The sequence below is a fragment of the Lutjanus erythropterus genome, chromosome 16 (assembly GCF_056507025.1).
Source record: "Lutjanus erythropterus isolate fLutEry1 chromosome 16, fLutEry1.hap2, whole genome shotgun sequence".
Taxonomy (NCBI): Eukaryota; Metazoa; Chordata; class Actinopteri; order Lutjaniformes; family Lutjanidae; genus Lutjanus; species Lutjanus erythropterus.
In genome coordinates, this window is record NC_139332.1 from 31,659,255 (window position 1) to 31,679,902 (window position 20,648).

At 40.8% G+C, this 20,648-nt stretch overlaps 1 protein-coding gene across 1 annotated transcript in view; it reads right to left on the reverse strand.

The window, feature by feature from the left end:
- Positions 1–20,332, reverse strand: part of erf (Ets2 repressor factor) — a 43,628-nt gene extending 23,296 nt beyond the window's left edge. The window contains exon 1 of the mRNA XM_084739814.1: positions 19,573–20,332. Within this exon, the coding sequence (XP_084595940.1) occupies positions 19,573–19,594 (22 nt within the window). The 5' untranslated portion in view covers positions 19,595–20,332. The remainder of the gene's footprint in view (positions 1–19,572) is intronic.
- Between the last annotated feature and the right edge of the window lie 316 nt (positions 20,333–20,648).

Below are 20,648 nucleotides of genomic sequence, written 5' to 3' on the forward strand. Positions count from 1 at the left end.
AGCCTTTGGAAAGGTCGGTCTGTGTCTGTCTGCAGGGTAATGATTCAGGGCCACGGAGAGCAACGCACAGAGGTAACAGGCCAGGCTAAATGGCTGGCGGACCACTGAAATCTGGATGGAGGTTTATCAGCGATGGGATCAGGACAACACAAAAAGGCAGGAAATAAATGGGTACAGAGCAGGAAAAGGGGAATCTCCGCTGGGCGTAAACGATACTGGCATGTGCAGAGAGTCAGATTCTGGAGCAAAATACACAAATAAAAAACAAATGCAAAAAAAAATCCTGAAAATGTTCCTATCCAACTTTAAATATTACAACTTATTACAACTTAAAAATTTATATCCTAACTCATTATTTTGCTGAGAATTCTTGCTCTTTAAACAATGTGTATAAAATGGAAGGTCAGTTTTAACTATGGATTGTGCAGACTTGGTTGTCTGTGTAAACTACCCGTCTACAACACTGGAATCACAACAGACAATCTAACACTGCTTTATTGAAGAGTCCTGAGCCTCAAAGTACTGTTTAAAAACCCTCTGCTCCTCATTGAGCTGATCTCATAATTACCCTTAAAGGATGGAGTTGAGATTCGAGGAGCCAGTGGCTTAAAGCCAGGGAGGAGTCAGAGAAACAGACGGGACGAGGAGGAAATCAGGTGGAAAGGTGGAGGAGGAAGAAAAGTGGAAGAGGGGAGGCAGAACGAGAAGAAGAAACACAATCCAGCAGAGATCAAAGGGAAAAGGAGGATGGCCGTCCGCAGGTGCATGGCATGAACCCTCACCTCGGTTCTCACATGATCTCTCCATTACATAAGGCTTACAGTCAGACAGACAGATGAACAGACTGACAGAGAAAGACTGGGAGAGCAAGGAAGGGAGACAGGGTCAGTATTAAGGAAGAGAGATAAAGACAGAAACTAAACTAAAAAAAATTCTTAGAGAGATGAGATGTAGGCTGACATTTGTGCATGCACGTTCATTTCCAAACCATGAAACACAGACACTGACTGAATATTATGAGGCCAGAGGAAAAGAGAAAGCTTCATAGAAAGAGAGAAGTGGAGGAATGGAGGAAGTGCACAAGGATAAAGGCCAGAAGACAAGCTGCCATAATACCAAGAGTCAATAAAGCCTACAAAAAAACCCACCATCAAGATTAAATGATCATTTTAACAGTGGGTGTAATATACAAATTTGTTTTATGGGGGTCTAGTCAAGCATGTTTTAAGTTTTAATGGCTTAAGTCTCTAAATCTACGGGGGTCAAGTGGTGAGACAAAAGGCAGACGCTCATTTTTTATGAACTGTACTGCCAGGACTGCCACTGGTGCTTTAAGTGGCCATCAGGGAAGTGACACTGTCTGGCTTAAATCAGCCCGATAGTCACCAACTTTTAAAGGTATCCACCCAAATAATTCAGTGCCAATTTCTCCAACCAAACGATACCCTCATCTGATCCTTTTTGTATCCAGATATAGAAAAAAGGGATTTTTTATTTCTTTTGTCCATTATCTTGAGGTTTACATATCAATAGGTCCATGCACATTTTCCTTTTTGTCATAGATCATCCATTTCTTCCATTTATGCATAAAGACATTTTCTCTCAGTCTAAGCAAATAGGTCATTTTTTCCATGTTATAAATCCCTCTCACAATTTGTAACCAGTGCTCTGTGGTAAGGGGATCTGCCTTATACCAGTTTCTTGGTGTTGCCTTCTTGCTTGTTACCAACAATCGTGCACATTTTACTTTTATCAAAAATTGCAGGCCTCTGCGATTTGGATATTGCTCTTGGCCATAATGCAATTAACTGTGCAGCCCTGGTACACATCTGTGACCTCTGATTAAAAAGAAATGCATAAAACATCAGAGAACTACTTCAGGAATGCTTCAATTCACATGATGGGTATCAAATAAAGTAGAAAAAAGGTATCAAATGAATTACTCTCTTGGTATTGGTATCACTTTAAGAGTACTGGTATTAGTATTGTAGTTTTTTGAATGATGCCCAGCCCAACTGGTTCTCCTGGGGATGACGTGGTTGCTTTCCATCTAAGAAATCCATTTTCTAAATAGCTTGTGCTGTGAACGCTGCTTCCCGTAGACTGCAAGCAATCCAAACTAAACAAAGCCACAACATTTGGGATGAGCAGATTTAGAGCAAAGACAGCTACACTGCTGTGTTCGAAAGTCTGCAGAAAAGAGTTGAGACACAGTAGAAAGTAGGGGGTTTGACCATTTGCCACAGCAGTAAAGCCTTGGACTGCAAAGCGAAGCCTTTAAGTGTATAAACCATCTCTGCTACAACTGAGACAGCTAAGCCACTCTAATCTGTGACACAGCGGACGCCCGAACCTCGCCAGACAGAAACCTGTCACGTCCTGGAGAACTCCGCAGCACCTAGGCGGCAGCCAAGGCAGTGATTAAGCCTGCCCTGGCTTGGTGTGTGTGTGTGTGTGTGTGTGTGTGTGTGTGTGTGTGTGTGTGTGTGTGTGTGTGTGTGTGTGTGTCTGTGCAGGCAAGAGTCACTTATTTTACTCTCACATAAGGGGAAGCTGCTCTTGCATTCAGCAGGCCCCCCCATGGTTATATAGCTCAATCAAGGGTGTCAAAATAATGTTACTGTGGTCACTTATCCTTATCTAATGGATGCACCTTTCGATCGCATTAAGACATATAATTTAAGTATTGTCGACCCGAGAATGAAGATAAAAAGACTGATTACATGCAGGAGAAGAGGCAATCTTTATGGGAAATGATTATCACTGTTGTGTTAATGAGAAACAAAATAAACACATCAGCGATGATCTCAGCACACAAACTTCTATCTCTTAATCTGCAGCACCTGAGCCAAAGTTGGAGCCTTATCTGGTTCAGACCTAGACTCTCACGGAGGAAGAAGAACACGTACATGCATGTACACGTGCTCTGAAACTCGTCTGAGCATGCTTTCCTTCCAGAAAATGACAACCCCGTAAAACATTCAGCTGTAATGAGCTCCTGGCTACCTGCCTGGCTACAGATTTCAAGCTTGCTTCCTACTGTCGAGGCAGAATTTGGTTGGAAGAAACTGTGTGTGTTCGTGTGCATGAGTGAGTGTGTGTGTGTGTGTGTGTGTGTGTGTGTGTGTGTGTGTGTGTGTGTGTGTGTGTGTGTGAGTGTGTGAATGATGGCAAGTGAGTTAGGAGAAGAGACAGATAGACAGAAATAAAGACAGGAGAGAGGGAGATTTGACTCTGTCGTCTCTACACAGAGGTGAACTGAAGCAGTACTAATTTGGTGCATCTGTTGCACAGCAACACACACAGTCATGCACATACATGTGCACACACACAACTAATTTGTGCATGTTTGTTACCCGCTGTTTGCAGGAAATAAGGCAGGATAGTTCAGCTTAGACAGCCAATTACATACAGTAGATGGTGGTCATCACATCTCCTGTTTGGAGAAGCAGAGAGGAGCACCAGCTCAGAAGCTAAGCAGTGTAGTGCTCTGGACAGGGTCTGCAGCAAAACAGATTTTAGCCACCTTAACAAAAAACCCACTATCAGTTTAAGTGTACATTATATTCATAATATTTCTACCTCTTTACTTCAGTGGCAAAATCACAAAATCACTTTACCTCGCAGATATCGGAAGTTGCTGGTCGACGGCTGCCTTGATTTTTTTTTTTTTGTTATTGTGTGACTGCGGTGAAGCTGAACTAACCTCTTAAAAACACACAAGTCACACAATAACATAAACAAACTAACCAATGAAGACAGGGGAAGACCAGAAATTCCTGTGTTCTGGGTAGCAAAATTACTGATTTTCTCGGATGGTTGGTTTGAAGAGAGTGATATTTGGTTTGTATGGCGGTGGTTTCACATTGGAAAGGTTATCCGAAGGCAAAGGAAAGCAGTGAAACTTTTCTATATATAGTGTACACTTAAAGTGAAGACTTTTATTTAAGTGGCTAAAACACATTTTGCTGTTGACCCTGTCCGCAGCAGCACATTGCGTAGTTCCCGTGGTAAACATCTTCCTCTCTGCTTCCCCTGAGGGCATGCCAACTGTAGGTAATACACTACTATTGAAAAGTACATCATTTAAACCTCACACCAAATAATCCAAACTATCCCTTTAAAACATCATCAAGCAACGTATTGAAGCCATTGTTTCAGGAGGAAGGGAAAGGCCAATAAATCTGGGGGCGAGGAAACATGATGATAAACCAAAGTGAATCTCTTTTCACAAAGGGACATAGATGAAATCAATCACAAAGGGTTTTCCCACAAAAGCATTTGCATTGCATTTGCAAGACTAAATTACATAATCAGACAAGGTGACAGACATGTCCTGAGTCGGGCAATCCACAGACAAACAGACTGTTATCCTGACCATCAATGGAGAATACGTGAAACTGTCAGAAACTGATAGAGGCCACTGAGAAACTAGAGTGATTTGCAGAGTGGTGGTGTTGTAGAGGGGACTTCAGAGCAGGAGAGAGAAAAGATAAATATCTGCATTTAAATCTGGCTTCTGTGTTGTGGTTTGGTCACCAGACTACTTTCATTTTCCTCCAACACACACACACACACACACACACACACAAAAGCACAGTAGCTAAGCCAACAACTAAATTTTGGTGACTTCAGCTGTTGGATTTAACCATGTGAACACGGGTGTGCATGCGTACGCGCACACAACCACATGCATACACACATACACGTGTCACCGCAGCCCAGAATAGGCCTGTAGCTCCAAATCCAGGGAGCTGGATGAGTGACTCATTCTCGTATTCGCTGCCAATCAAATTTCATCTCCTCCTCTCGCCTCCCCCTCCTTCTTTCCCAGAATGCCGCTTTCCTTTCAGCATCTTTCCACACAGACAAAGAGGCTCCACTGTTGATTACAACTAGTAGCACAACCAGCACGACAATGCTGGAGGTTCAGTTCAAGGATGTTACTGTGATGTGAACAAACAAGGGAGGAGTAATTAATTAACAAACTGATCCTCTCTATATTTCTATTCTACATATGTTTTTTAACATTCCTGAAGTTGTAAAACTTCAGTCAGAGTAACCACATAGCGACTTTCATTATCAGTGTGTCAAGAGCAAATATCAGACTGGAATGTGCATATTTGTGCACTGATTAAAACTCTTGGCTAGGAGAAGTCAAGACACTTTTATTTATACTTTATAGTCCAAAAATGTGCTTCAGATGGCTTTACAATCTGCACAACATATGACACCCTCCATCCTTAAACTCTTCATTTGGATGAGGTACAAACTCTACAAAAAGCCCTTTAACGTGGACAAAAGGAAGACAACACCACATTTTTTTAAGGAAGACAGAAATACAACAGATTCTGTGCACAAAGTAGAAAGAATTACAATATGGAGAAACTGAATGCACCAATCTAACTTTTTCTCTCATTATACCAATTTAAAATCTGCATTTCTCACTTAGAGGAACTCGGGAAGTAATTTGAGGATGCCAGCTTGGGCTCTGGGATACACTAATCAATTTTTTTCATCATGTTATTATACTTTACACACCAAACAACTGATTGATTAATCAAGAAAATAACTGACGGATATATCGATGATGGAAATAATCTTAAGTTGCAGGTCTATGGAGCACCATGAACTGAGTCAATAGCCTGGTGTGACAGAACTCGTAGTGGAAACACTGAATTTGATTAAATCTCATTTTATGGTTGGGTTTCGCAATACAGCTGAAGAATATATCACAATAAAAATGTTAAACTTCAATTATTGATCATTTTAACTACCTATTTTTAATAAAGACCAATAGATTTAAAAAAAAAGAAATGCCATACAGCCAAGCTGACCTGTTCTTATTTTTTTTTTTAATTAATTGAAATTAATTGCACAAGCAACTTAGTTCATTATTTTATATGCTCTCCAAAAGACAAAATAATACTCAGTGACAGTGATATTAAGGGTGCAGGGAGGGATTCTGGAGAAAAATACTTGATTGTTGTGTCTCATTCCTGGGTTGTCAAATACTAATGTTTTGGGAATGAGAATCAAACATCTTACTGACCTGTGATTGGCCGAAGTCTTTCATCACAGGCTAGATTTTCTAAAACCAGAAATAAGAACCAAGAGGGGGAGCAGAAGTCTAGTCTTCTCTCAGACCAGTTGAATTATATTATGCTTAAAGGTTATTAAAGAAGCCTCAATTATGTCTGATACTTTAAACACATGTCCGACTCACCTTCTCGTCACTTACTCTCTGTGGGAATTGTTGGGAGACTCAAATCGAAAGAAACCCCAATCAGTTTACCTCAAACTGTTCCTAAACATCAGCACTCAATGACACCTTGAAGAACTCCAAATCTCCAAGTTGATTCTTAAGGTTGACTGAATAGAAAAAAACTTTGCCTATATTTTTTTCTCAATCGAACTTGTTATTATTGCCAGAGCACTGTGGTTCGGAGCTGCCACTCTTCAATATTGGCTCATAATGTTGTTGATCTACCACTTGTAGCTTATAGCACAATCACAGTGACAGTAATTCGCTCTGGATGAGTGTGTCCGTGAAATTCTTAAAATGTAAAACAGTCAGCGAGGGACTTTTTCTACATGTGTGATGTCTGGGTGCGTTAGTCAGCCTTTCCTCATTGGCAGAGCCACCGCAGTCTTAATTCCTCCGTCTATTGCATTAAAGCTGGATCTTCTAGTCTCTAGACTGAGTGGCTCGCTCCCTGTGTAAAAACATTAAAGACAGAGGCACGACGGCGTCACCGCAGGGAGATGGCAGCCCAAATGAGCAAGCCACGCTCACTAGCTGTAGTGAGAAAATTAAAAGAGTGTGTCTGTGTGTGTGTGTGTTAATGCAAGACAGACATCACCCATTTTCATGGCATGTGGGGGGTCCAGGCCCCCTAATAAAGTGTGCATGCTGTGAGTGGGTGAGATGACTGAGTGAGTGTCTGAGGGACTAAACTGACTTTCTCGTTTCAATAAAACCAGAATACCCGACTCATTCGTCACTGCCACTGGCTCAGGGGTTTCAAACAACCAACAGGGACGGCAAATGGGTCACAAATCTGCTTCTTATGAGTTAACAAATGAACAAGGGCAGCGCTTTCAACTTAATAAATTCAACATGTTAAGAAAAACTCGTATTCAGTGGTTAATTATTCAGCATTCTTTCTCATTCATTTGTTTCAACTGGCTCATTCAAGCAAGTTTATATGCAACCTTTAACCTGTGAAGATCTTTAAAGAATTCAGCTTTAAAGATACTACAGGGAACTTTCATACTTTATTGAATTTGGAGGCCCCTGTGGACAAAACAGGTACTGTTCTCTACAGCTGGGTATCAGTACAAAGAGTAGTGAAAATTCTCCACTGAAACATTTCCTGCATTCAATCCTTTTGGAACTCAGATACAGAAAAAAATGGCTATTTTCATGGTTTTGCTTGAAGCCAGTCACTGCAAGTGATATTGGATTTAACGCGATGTGTAATTGGCCGACTACAGCCAGTAGCTACATACAGTCTTTGGTGGTGAAGTGAAGCACAGTGTATTCGACATAGTTGACATTTGAGCAAGAAAAGATATTGAATGAAGAACTCTACTGGCATTTGAATTAGGGCTGCAACTAACGATTATTTTCATCATCCATTAAATTGTTGATTATTTTCTCAATGAATCGATTAATTGTTTGGTCTAAAAAATATTTTAAAAAGTGGAAAAAGATGATGACCAGAGTTTCCAAAAGCCCAAAATGACGTCCTCACATTTTGTTTTACCCACAACCCGAAGATCTTCAGTTTACTGTCAGAGAGAAGTAAAGAAACCAGAAAATAGTCACATTAGAGAAACTAAAATCAGAGAATTTTGACCACTTTTTCTTAAAAAATCGCTTAAACTTATTAATTTATGATCACAACTGTTACTGATTAATTTAATAATTGATTATTACCTCTAGTTGGTATTGTAATTTTTTAAATGAAGACTAATTATTTAGAAATAGTTAATCTTCCGGCCGATGGTCTTGTTAACTTATGTAGTTCATATAGAGGCATCAGTATTAAATTGAGACTAATTCATAAAGTGGTGGCTTTAAGTTGATGGTATAATGAAGGACACTGACTGAGTTTGTGTGCTGCGATAAAGAAAGGACAGACGCGGAGACAGAGCAAGCTTAACTTTATGGTTGACTAATGGTGCCGACCTGATCAAATGGTGCAGTTCTTATCACTAATGTAATTTATGGCCTACCTTTGAAGCAGCTAAGACAAGCCCAAACCTTGCACTCCCTTTAACCGTTTTGGCAGCGGCATTAGGGTATTCTCAACTTTAGAAGTGCATATAACTGTTGTGTAATGATTTGAATAGAGGCCAAATTTGGTTCTACTTCTCCTGATGATTTATGTTAATGAGGTAGAAGTACAAAGTAGACGCACATCATCAGAGCTCCATTGTGTTTTCATGTTTTTCTGCATGTCTGGCTGTTGGGAGACGCTGCTGGAAATAAATGAAATTGAATTTGGCATGTTTGGACTGGCAAAATGGTGGATTTTAATTAAGAGCCATGTCTGGCTTTGATCGCCGCTGTTGGATCAGGTTCACCACAAACATTCGCCTACAACTGGTCAGCAATATTACATGGCTGGGTGACTGAAACAGACCCTGCCATCATACTGTGACCTGTAAACCCCCCCCCCCCCCCCCAAAACATCTTCAGGTCCTTTGTCTCACATCTTTCCTCCTCATCGATCTGTCTCTTCTTTGATCTGCCCAGAGGTGAGATATGTGCTGCAGCCTGTGTCTGTGTGTCTCTGAGCTGGACATGAAGAAAATGTGCAAGTGTATATATTTGTTATGGTGAGAAAAAGGTTCATCGAACTTTTGTGCTTGTCTGAATGTGGGTGTGTGAGACAGTGAGGGCGTGTGTGAGAAAGAGAGAGGGTGTGAGTGTGTATGCTTCATGTATGCATTTGTGTGGTTTGTGGTGTGAAATTTCTTTTTTTAGGCAATTAGCCTTTAACTAACATGAAAATCATATATTTTGGGTTTGCAACAAACCACACACAGATAGCCACAGAGAACCAGGAGAACCAGTTGTGGTAGCCATAAAAGAAAGAAAAAAAGCTCTCAGGTTCCCAACAGACAAGTGACTGGGACAAACAGACAAGACCGACCGTGCTTGACTGAATCCGTCTTTTCCCTCCACAGACCCCAACAGGTTTTCTTGACTCTGAGGGTCCAAGACAAGACAACAACTGCCAGCAAAGTCAGCAAAACCTTCCCCAGTGGTCTCTGACTTAATATAGTCAAAACATTACATCATTCACCTTTACTTTATTTTCATTCAAGGCATTTAAACACTGTGCTGCTAGAAACTTACAGAGCAGAATGCATTATGTAGTGACACACATTTAATGAGAGGTTTGTCATAATCAGATATCTGTTATGCCAACTGGCAGGCATGGTGTCGGTGGCTTTTCTGGTAGCACAGAGTGAGTGTTGAAATAAACTCCTGGCGAGGTAAAAATGATCCATCTCGTTATGTCGCACTTCAAAACAACTGAAAATCAGCTGAAGGAAACCGTCCCTTATTTAATAAAAGAAATATGGATTTCAGACCCTGTTCAAGGGATGATCTTTCCTTTCAACCCGTGGCCTCTAGCTACTTTGATACTTGAGGATTTTTGTCATGCACATGCTTTCCCATAAAAAAAATCTTTAGAAACTCCTTTTACGCATTGCTAAGAAATTAAGCTTCTTCAGAAGGAAGCTAGCAGTATTTGCCGTTCCTCTTAAATCATTTACACTGATTACAGAGGCTGTGAATGTCAAGGCACTGAAGGTACATTCAGAGGAGGCCAGGGAAGCATGTGGCTACTTGTGTAGGTTGAATCATGCAGTTTTCTCATGTGGACAATTAGGCTCAGACACTGTCCAGAGTTGCCCTTACCCACATGAAGCTACAGCTGCAATAATTAGTCAATTAACTGATAATGGCTGAATGGTTTCAGTCATTTTTCAAGCAAAAGTGTCAAACATTTGCTGTTTCAAGCTTTTCAAATGTGAGTATTTACTGCTTTGCTTTGTCATTTATGATAGCAAATGAAGAGTCTGGATTTTGGACAGCTGGTTGGAAAAAAGAGCATCACTTTGGGGTCTTAGAAATGGTGATGAGCATTTTTCACAAGTTTTAGACATTTAAACTAGATGACTAATCGTGAAAATAATCCTCAAATTAATCAATAATGAAAATAATTGTTAATATTGAAAATATCCATGTCAGAAGCACTCTCACAGGTTGGAAATACACATGCAGACATTACACAGACTGTACTAGGGAGCAGGCAGGCTAAAGTCCGATTTAAGTCTGGTCAAACTGATTCAGACAGTTGTGTTCGCACATACAGCCCTCTTGGCAATTGCTTGATAAGTTCAGGGTTGCAGTGCATGTAAGACAGGGATTTTACTGTCCCAGGGTGCAGGTTTGGAACCAAGGAAAGCACCGGGAAACTGAGAGACACTGACACACTTCTACTGAATTTCTATCAAAGTTCAAACGCTGTATATGCCAATAGTTTGGTTTCAATTACACTCCCAGCTTCACTTTCCCCTTGGCTTTGCATGGAGATTTAGGTGGCAACATATCCAACAGAGTGGAGTTTGTAGAAATGAATATTTATACCAAGGTACCAAGGTTCCTATTTGTGGGATTATGAAGAAAAATTTGCTTGGCGTTTCTTAAAGCTGGACATTTCACATTTTCTATCAAGCAGTGTGGGCTAAAAATGCAGGTGCAACGCCAACAAGTGTATGGGCTGGAAAAGTCTGGGCTGGATCAACTCAGACCAAACAACCACAAAACCCAAACTGTGCTCTTTTTCTCTCTGCAACCTGTTGGCAGCATTTTCCCTCAGTGGCTCTTAAGGTGGTCCCTTTTGAAAAAATGCATCCAATTTATTTTGCATCATTTCACAAGTGGTTTCTAAATCAACCAACTTTTTTCTTACTGAAGACTTTCCACTGCTACAGCAACACATTACCAATGAATGCCGCAGTTGCATTTTAGTGCGTGTCAATGCTCCCATTTCATTGTAAAAACATTATAACCTAGATGTTGCCACCTCCTGTAGGTCTCTCTAATTGCAAGAACATAACCTGGCAGACTACCTCTAACCACTTCTCGTAGCTAAAACAGACTCCCTAAAAACATATGGCGTTTGGTGGATATTTTTGCTCTGACAGCAACTTGGTTGTAACTACTTTAGAACTGGCAGTGGCAGTGGTAATGTGGGCAGTATTACACAGAGCCATGCAGGACCACACCTAGTCTGTCCCCTTATCCTTTCTGCAGTGAGTAGAAGGCAAACTCTTATGTTAGCGGAGGCCTAGCTCGATCCTCCTGGCCATAAATGATGCCAAACCAACCAGAGCAACCCCCCCACCCCCCTCTCATTCTCCACGAACCACAGATGATAGCCATAACACACAGTACAACTCTCCACACCTCTTAAAGTTAGGATGACTCCAGCCAAAACAGCTCCAGACAAAGCACACATCTACTTCTACACCTTCTGTCTCTCTCAGCCTTGGTTTGATTCAAAAACCTCCAAAAGAGCTCCAAGGGCAAATGGTGCAAAAGAAAGAAAAAAAAACTGTCTGCCTGCATTTTTGAGGAACAAAGACTTTACAAGGCTTCACTCAGAAGGTCTACTTGATAAATCTATTAGTCTGGTGGGTAAATGGTTCAGGGCAGAGGGTTATTCAACCATTCTATCACTAAAATATTACAGAACAACACCAACACCGGAAACCCAGCGTCCTGTCAGGTGTTTCAGAGATATCTGTACTGCTGCAGAAGCCTTTCTTATCTGCTTGGTGAAGCGAGTCCGCTGGTTCCACTTGACCTGCTCTGTCCTTTCATCTGCCCTGCTGGGGGTCGACAGTCACAGAGCAAACAGATCCACTAAATCATAAATACTTACAGATGCCAAGCGAGCAGGCCGCCTGACAGAGACACATAAGGTGACGGGGAGATTCTTTGAGCTAAAAAGTGGTGCTACATGTCCTTTACAAATGACAGTGCACAGATAAAGAAATAACCAGCACTTTGTCTAAGCCAGGCCTGTATTTCTGCTTTCTGAGAGCTCCAAAACTGAATTCCTCATTGCGAAATTACACAGAAAGGCACAGCTCAGAAACACCTAGGGTTCACAATGTGTTTTCAATTTCCCATGGTTGGGCAGAGGAAGAAGTTACCATTTCAAATGAAAAATGTACCTTGCCAAAAGTGCCACTGGAAATGCAAATGCCCAAATCTAAAACAGACGTCTAACTATGTCATTTAGGACCTTAGCAAGCATCTTAAAAAATGTGAGAAATTAGTTTTAATCCAGATGCAAAACATTGTCATTTAAGTTTCTGTACACTTTCTTAATACCTTGGGTTTGAACTGGGCAAGTTTATGCTTGGATGGCTATTTAAAAAAATTGTTGTGAATTTCACAAACCAAACATTTAAAAAAAAAACACACATCAGTTGTCCCTCTCAAACAAGGGCAACAAAACTTCTCCAGTTCAATCTGCCTCTGAGTCTAAGCCAACTTAACACTGAGGAGCTGAGGCTGTTGAATCACTTCAAACTCCTTTGGAAAACAAAATTGTGCAGAAATCAATATCAGTTTATGTGTACGCTATATTTAGAATATTTACACCACTTTTCTTTGTCATGAGACTTTTCGAACAGGGAACTGAAGCCATCAACCATGTTCTCTAAAAAGCCACCAAGACTCTTCCAAAGAAAATTGTAATTTCGCAGAACACGGGAGTTGCCGTACCTCGACCTGACATTAATTTGGATTCCGACTAACACGTTGAAGCACTCACCCAATAACGCAATCAAACTAATCAAGGCAGCCATAGTGCAGCAACTCCTGTGTTCTACAAAGCAAATTACTGTTGTTGCAAAAGGAGTCTAGTGGCCTTGCAGAGACCATCGATGGTGGCTTCAGTTCCCTGTTGGAAAAGGTGTCTGACGGCAAAGAAACCCAGTGAAAATAATCAAGATACAGCATACACTTAAGTTGATACAGATTTTTTTTAGGTGATCCTTTTTCAAAATGCATTCCTTTTGAAACTGTCCTCAGTAGCACACTTCTTAGCTTCCATGACGGGACTGTCAATCAAAACATGATCTGCCACGTCTACACAGTCTTGGGAGACGGTCTAAACAGCAAAATGTGCGGTTATTTGAACTAGTCTTTCCAATAGTTATAAATATTTATTATCACTCAGGTTTTTGTGTATGCTTAATGACACTTTGACTTTTACATCATATATACATATTAACAGTTTAAAGCCACATTTCCAGAGGCTTTAAAACACTCAGAGGGCTGTAATAAAACAGCTATTGATCGTGTGCCTTTTGTATGTATGTAGACAACGTGGCGCCACAGTAAAATTCAGCTATCTAAAATATCAACATAACTGTCAAGCTTGAGTGTCAGCCTCTCAATCAAAGAGCAAAGACTTCTCTCTAAACTCCACACTTTATACAGATGTTCAACAACAATGACAAGAGAAATTAATCACATGAAGCAGAGAGAACAGTTTCTTCTCCAACAGTAGTCTCCACAGACTATAACACAGCACAGCCCCAATATGTATTCCAATTAGGGTAAGGGGTGAAACACTCATTCATTCTGCACCGGAAGAAGGTTTCTTTATTGTTATTGCTTTTCCATCTTCATGTACAGCCCACAGCAGTGTAAGGGTATTGTTAAAAGTCATCCTGGGAAATGTAGGAGATCAGTAATTGCAGTAGGAGCAGATGAGTCAGACAGATGTAAAGTGTGTACAAAAAAGAAAATTACCACACTTTATCAATAATAATGAGCATACTGCAACATAACAAATGGATGATTCCTAATGGATTCACAGTATAAGAGGATGGATGAAACTTTTAATATCTGAGCTGCTACACAACAACCACAAAACCTGATCGTGAACAGGTTGTTCTAGATTTTCTCTCTGATATAGAGCAAAGTCTGTTTTAAACACTGGGGTATTATGAATTTCCTGGTGTCAAAATAATTACGTAACATCATACATCCAGTAGAATAAGACTGGAAAATCCAAAATCCTTAACAGCAGCCTAAAAATGGAGATGGTACACTGCTCTAAATGAAACATGTCACCTTGCACTGCTCTTAAATTGTGTGTGAATTCCAAAATTAGAAATCTATAACTCAACATCAGTGATAAATAGCACCAAACTGAAGGCCACTGAGCAATGTGACTCTGATGTATTTACAGCACTTTACAAAATGGATCTTCTCTAACTCAAAAACTAAATAAAACTGCAGGCATGGACGTCTGTCAACACTCAACTCCCAGGCTGACTGTCAGGCTTTCCTGAGCGTGAGGCCCCAGTGTTTGTTTGGCCAGCATGTCCCAGCTCGTGCAACCTGTTGCCTATTCTCTTAGCTTTGTATGGGTCACCAAAGCCGCTGTACATACACACTTCCAGGAAAAGAGGGCTGCCGTAACATCGAGATGATCATAGCAACACTGACCGGGGCCGCAACTTCACAACACACCAGAGAAATGCTGACGTCACTCCGCAGTACTTTTTCCAGGGTCTGCTTGCCCGGGCTCGGCTCAGTAGTAATCAGGAATGTGATCAGGTCAACCTTTGCACTGACCTGATCGCTCACAGTAACCACATAATGGGAGGAAAACCAGGGAAAATGTACATCCTGTTGAGCAACGCTGGCATTTAGGGTTTTTTTTTTTGGTTGTGGCATTTTCCTCTTAAATGGTTCCTGTCATGACTTATTATCTATTGGAGAGACCTGGCCTGTACTCTTATGTCGATGGCCTCACCGGTACTGCCAAAAATAATGAGTACCTGCTCAGGGCTGCAAATAATGATTATTTTCATTACCAGTTGATCTACTGATTACTTTAACAATTAATTGATTGACCAACCAACAGTCTATAACCCAAAAACTTGTTCTTAAAAACTGAAAAATGACAGAGACAAGAAGTAAATCTTCACATTCACAAGGTAGAATAAGTAGGCTTTGTCTATCGCTGAGAAATTAAGAAGGTATGGGCTCTGTGGATGCAGACACCACCACATACTTCTAGTTGGTCATAAGTGATGACTGAAAGGGATTGTTTCTACACAAAACTATACATCGCTTTTTTTTTTTTAAAGGAAAATGTTGCATATGACACAAGTCAAGTGACAAAAACACTTCACAATCTGCAGCCGACCAGCAGAACCTCCCCTAAATCACAGAGAGACAGGGTGTCCTAAAACACAGAGACTGCACAACCACATCACTGTACACTTAAATCATCAGCACCTCTTCTCAAACTTTCTCCGAGACAAACAACTTGGCCTCAACTTGTAGTGTAATTGTACTGCTGTCTCTGCTGCTGGTGCCAACAGCATAATTCAGTATAATGGTGAGACAATAACACAACAGAGTCCTTCCCAAAGGAAACTAACTGCGTCATTTTTTTTTTTACACAATGAGCCCCTGGTTCATTAGCTTTGGTCTAACCAGTGTTATTAGAGCTATTTCAATCTGCATAAAGACGTCTAGTTGTTCTTCCTGTAATTACAATAGGCTGAGTCAACTGCCCACAACCAAATGGTCTTCCTCAAGGGCAATTTGGTCTCACTAGTAAAAGTCAAACACTCACTTTGTTGTGACCACATCAATGTCAGGTAGAGCCGCACAGTGACAGACATATGGGTGCACACGTGCAGCCAGTGCACACACACATTTACACTAACAAACACATATAAATACACTCAACAGTCATAAACAGCAGCCCGGCCCTTACCAGACTTAACACCAGCTAATTGCTCATGTATGGCCCCTTTCACTCCACACACACGCTCAAACACACACACACTCTCACAGCAACAAAGCGTGCTGGCTCGCTGGCCTGGGCCGTCTACAGCTGTGACGTCTCACATGTGGCTCTGTGTTGATATAAGGAGTAACACAAGTGGAAAATTGGAGCTGGTGGGGCCAGACTGCTGACTTCCTGATAGGAAGAGAGTGGAGGGTGACCCATATATACATAAAGTAGTCAACAGGCTCCAACACCAGGGGAAATACAAGGGAGAAAGACAAAGGGTCTGTGTAACTCCATGCATAATATAATGTGGCTAGAGATCAGGGTTAGCATAGTGGGATCTTTTGGGATCTCCATACAAAAATAACCGTATTGTCAAAATAAAATGACCTACATCATACTGATATCACCACAAAAGCTACATAGCCCAATGTAGGTTTGTGACCACTGCAAAAAAAAAGAGACAACAAGGGAAGTTGGTGTGAATCATACAATAAAAGCTGAAAAATAGGAACTACTGAAAACTTAGCAACCAAGATGGCTTTTCATTTTTTAAAAAAACACACCAACAGTCTGATCTCCTTCAAAGCAGTTTGGAGCCCAAACCAACAAATAATTTATAAATAGACAAAAGGAGCTGTCCTCCGCTGCATGGCACATGGCTAAAACAAGGCTGTCTACTTTTAAACCTAAAAGGAAGTGCAGCATAACCTTGCTAATCTGATCCTCTGGATAATAGAAGCCATTAGGAGAGAATACAATGGTCAGACATCTGAAAGAGGACACGGTGACATGTTGGTCTGAATCGTGATGATCAGAATATTCTAAAAAAATTATTTGTTAAGATGGTCCGACCTTGTGAAACAAAAATACTGTGTTCTACAGTTATTAACCATAACATCAGGGATGTGTAATTGCCTGACACGTGCTAAGAATTTTCTGCATGACGAGATCTATGGTGAAGATCAAAAAGGTTATTTCATGGGTCATGACATACAGTCCTACTCTCAAGTATTTTTTGACTACGCCAGCCATAAGCACCTTGAAAACAACCAAATAAAATGCACCAGCAAAGAATCTCTTGCAAACTTTGGTTGTTTACACTTATTTCAGCACCGTATTTCCCTCCAGAATAAGATATTTACACACCCACGAGGCAACAGAGCCTATGACAAAAGGCCCTATTATGAAAAATGTTGCTCGAGTTGAAGTTTACTCTTAATCTTTTATTATATAAAAAGTTATCTGAAGCAGCACAGAGATCTGAAAGTCACATCTGGCATTCCCCCACTGACTCTACATTTACTGCCATAAATGACAAATAAAGCACTTATTAAAATAGTTGGTAATTATCCATTTATTTATTTGATCGTCTGATGGATGAAGTAACTGTCGTGGTTCATCGTGTCAGTATTAGTGGGCGGAGTGGGTTGGACAGAAGAAAACAAGGGAAATGGGTGGCAAAGAAACTGTTATGTTATACTTTGCCTTGTGTCACTTTTGTGACTAATGTCGCCTCCCTTTCCTTATATACATAATAAAATACTGATCAGGACAAAAGGCTCCACTATGACAAAAAAAAAGCTGCTTGAGTTAAAGCTTTCTCATAATTGTTTTGTGATATAAAAAGTTATCTGAAGCAGCGCAGAGATCTAAAGGTTATATCTCTAATTATGAGGTTGTGTTGTGGTGTGGCATTCCCCTCTTAAACATCCATTATGGGTGCTGGATCTTTGTCTGCCCAAGATTACCATACAGGACTTCTGACTAAACTGAGTTTACGAGCACAGAAATGCACAATGGAGAAGAAATCATGAGTTATGGGTGGAAAATCATAATCATTTCAATGACAACAAAAATGACTCAAAAAATGAGCGGAATCTGAAATGGTAGCGCCAAAGAGTGGAAATCTATTTAAATTCCTGAAGCAGTTTAGTAAAGCTGTGAACTACACTGATAAAAACAATTCACTTGGATCCAATTCTTGCGTGTGTCAAGCAGTTTTACTCACAAAAAGTGACTCAGTGGAGGCAAAGAACAGGATGAACATTTTGTAAACAAAGGGACAAACTATGTTTCCTGATTTAATTTTAGAATCTCACACAGCCTGTTATCAGGGAGTGTCCAACTATCTCCGCTAACATCTGCAACAACCACACTTATCAATTGCAGTGGCAGTTAAATTCCCAATCCAATCACTGGGATTGACACTTCACTTTCTACCTTCCACTCTGGACTAGAGCTGATACGATTAGTCAGTGAATCGACTCTTACATTAATCGCCAACTGTTTTGACAAATAATGAATTGTCTTTTATAAGGAAAAAAATCTCAGATTTCAGCTTCTCAAATGTTGAATATTCTCCGGTTCTTTTAGTCTCTACAGCAGTAAACTGAATCATCTTTGGGTTGTGGACAAAACAAATATTTGAGGATGTCATTTTGGATTTTAGGAATCAGTGATACATTTTCTGACATTTTGTGGTGCAAAGAACTAATCAATCAACCAACCAATCAATCAAGAAAATGATTGACACACTAATCGACAAGGAAAACAATAGCTAATTGCAGTGATCTCCAGCTTATAATAATTAAAATGCAAAACAGCAACAACATAAATGAAAATCATGACCTCAGATCAGTAAAAGAAATATGTCAAATTGCTGGATGTGCTTTACATTTAACTGGATTTACCCTACCCAACATATTAATGACATAGAGAAGTAATCTATGGGAGTAATACCATCAGCACCATCTCCTCTGTATGGTCTCTCCTCTCAAATTAACAGTTATTCTAGCACTACTCTGTCAGTATCTTCCTTGCAATATAAATGCAAGTGAACCTTTATGGTTCTCTTTCTTGAAACCCTGTCCCTGCCCTTGTTCTTCAGATTTAAGAAGTATTGTGGTTGCACTCTCACACGGGCTTACAGTCACTCATTTGTTGTTACGTGTGGTGTTAGTTGAGGGCAAAATTAAATGTAAAAGCTTTTGTTCCACTAAATTTAACTCGTCCAGCACAGTGGCATCAACTAAATATCAAATGCAAGGCTATCGCAGGGTCAGTGCACTTTGGCCCTGACCCTGGCTCATTTACCACTGATCCGGTAAATTAGGCTAACTTTACTGCCCTCACTGTAAATCGCTCCACATAGTAGTAGTAATTTTAAGTTAAATTCGTGTAAATATGTTAAAAATATCGTTGCAGATATATCAATCCACAACGTGGTCGTGAGTGGGACTCACTACTTTTTAGGTCTGCTGAAACAATAACAAGAGACTCGGATGGATCCACCCTAGCGCCATAATTTTGTCACACTTTCCCTGGAGGGGAGAGTTTGTAAGCGCGCCCACAAGGGAACCCCACAACCGCGCAAAATCTTGCGAGAGTGACCATTTTAAATTAAATCTACTATCTTTCCCTAACTATAACCATGCGTTTTTTATCACTAAACCTACAAAAACGTTAATAATAAAGTTCTCACACTATTACATACAATTAATGCGCACAGCAAGCACAATTAAAAGCAACGTACACAAATCTCACGAGAGTTCCGCAAATCAAGAGTTCCCTTCTAGACACGAGCAGCGGAGTTTGTTAGCGTGCTAACCAGCTAGCCACCGAGGCTAGTCGCTGTTGTTTTCATTTGGAGAACAACAGTAGCGCCTGAAAAGTTATTTTAATAAATAAAGTGTTGCCATTAACTCACCCGTGTCCCCCGGGGTTTTCATCTTTGTTGTCGTTTTCGGCGTGCCGCTTCAGTCACTTTCCCCGTCGACTGGTAACTTTAGACTTCAGTTAGCTAGCCTTTAGCCAAGTTAGCTAGCGAAGTTAGCAGTGACACCCCACTCCTTCCTCCGCTCCGGTGTTGTTCTCACAAGTGGCTCGTTAGAAACAACCTGTCCCGGTTATGAGCTTTTGAGTTGAAAAAAAGCTCCGCTAACTTCACATGGGCTTCTGTGTTTTATCTCGACGCATCCGCGTCTGCTTAAAAACTTTTACACCGGGAGTATTTGTTTTTAAAGTGCGGGGCTTCTGATGTGAAAAGTTGCCCCGAGCCTCTGGGGGGAAATCCAGCAGTCGTCCGGGTCTGAATGGCGCAGGTCGAAGTTTGGAGGAGTCGCGCTGCCGTTGGTCGGTGCTGGAGCAACGGAATGCGACGAGTCTAAATTTTCATCCAGTTTGTTGCAACGATGTCGCATGGTCGATTCCTCCTCCACATCATCATCATCATCATCCTCACCGACAGTCAAAGCAGCGGCGCTTCTTTCTGAAAGGAACAAAAAACACCAAAGCCAACTCTGTTCTTCTTTCTTTCTCTGCTCCGTCTCTTTCTCCGGCACCGACTTTTTCTTTTTCCACTCACTCACTCACTTCGTGCTCTCTCTCAACCCCCCTTCCTCTGTCGGGGTGTCGTGTTTCGCTCTCCTCCTGCCACACGGGGCCGCCCACGCTGACCCACGGAGGGAGGGAGGGGGAGAGGAACTCAACGCCCACTTGTTGCCAAAGATCGTCTATGTTTTTGGAAGATTACTTTTCCTTTCAGTTCAGCGGTGAGCTGTGGAGGAACATTTTATGAGTTGTGGGCGCTAAATAAAATGGAACTAAGTCAGTTTTTCATCATTTTTGTTTTCAGTTCACTTTAGCCTCTGTTAGTTTCCAGAGTGGGTTTGCTCGTTTCAGTCTAATCTTTCAAAATTTTGACTTTCAGTTTAGTTTTTTTTTTTTTTTAATTATTATTATTAGTTTCAGTGCTAGTTTTAATTATAATATGTCGAATATTTA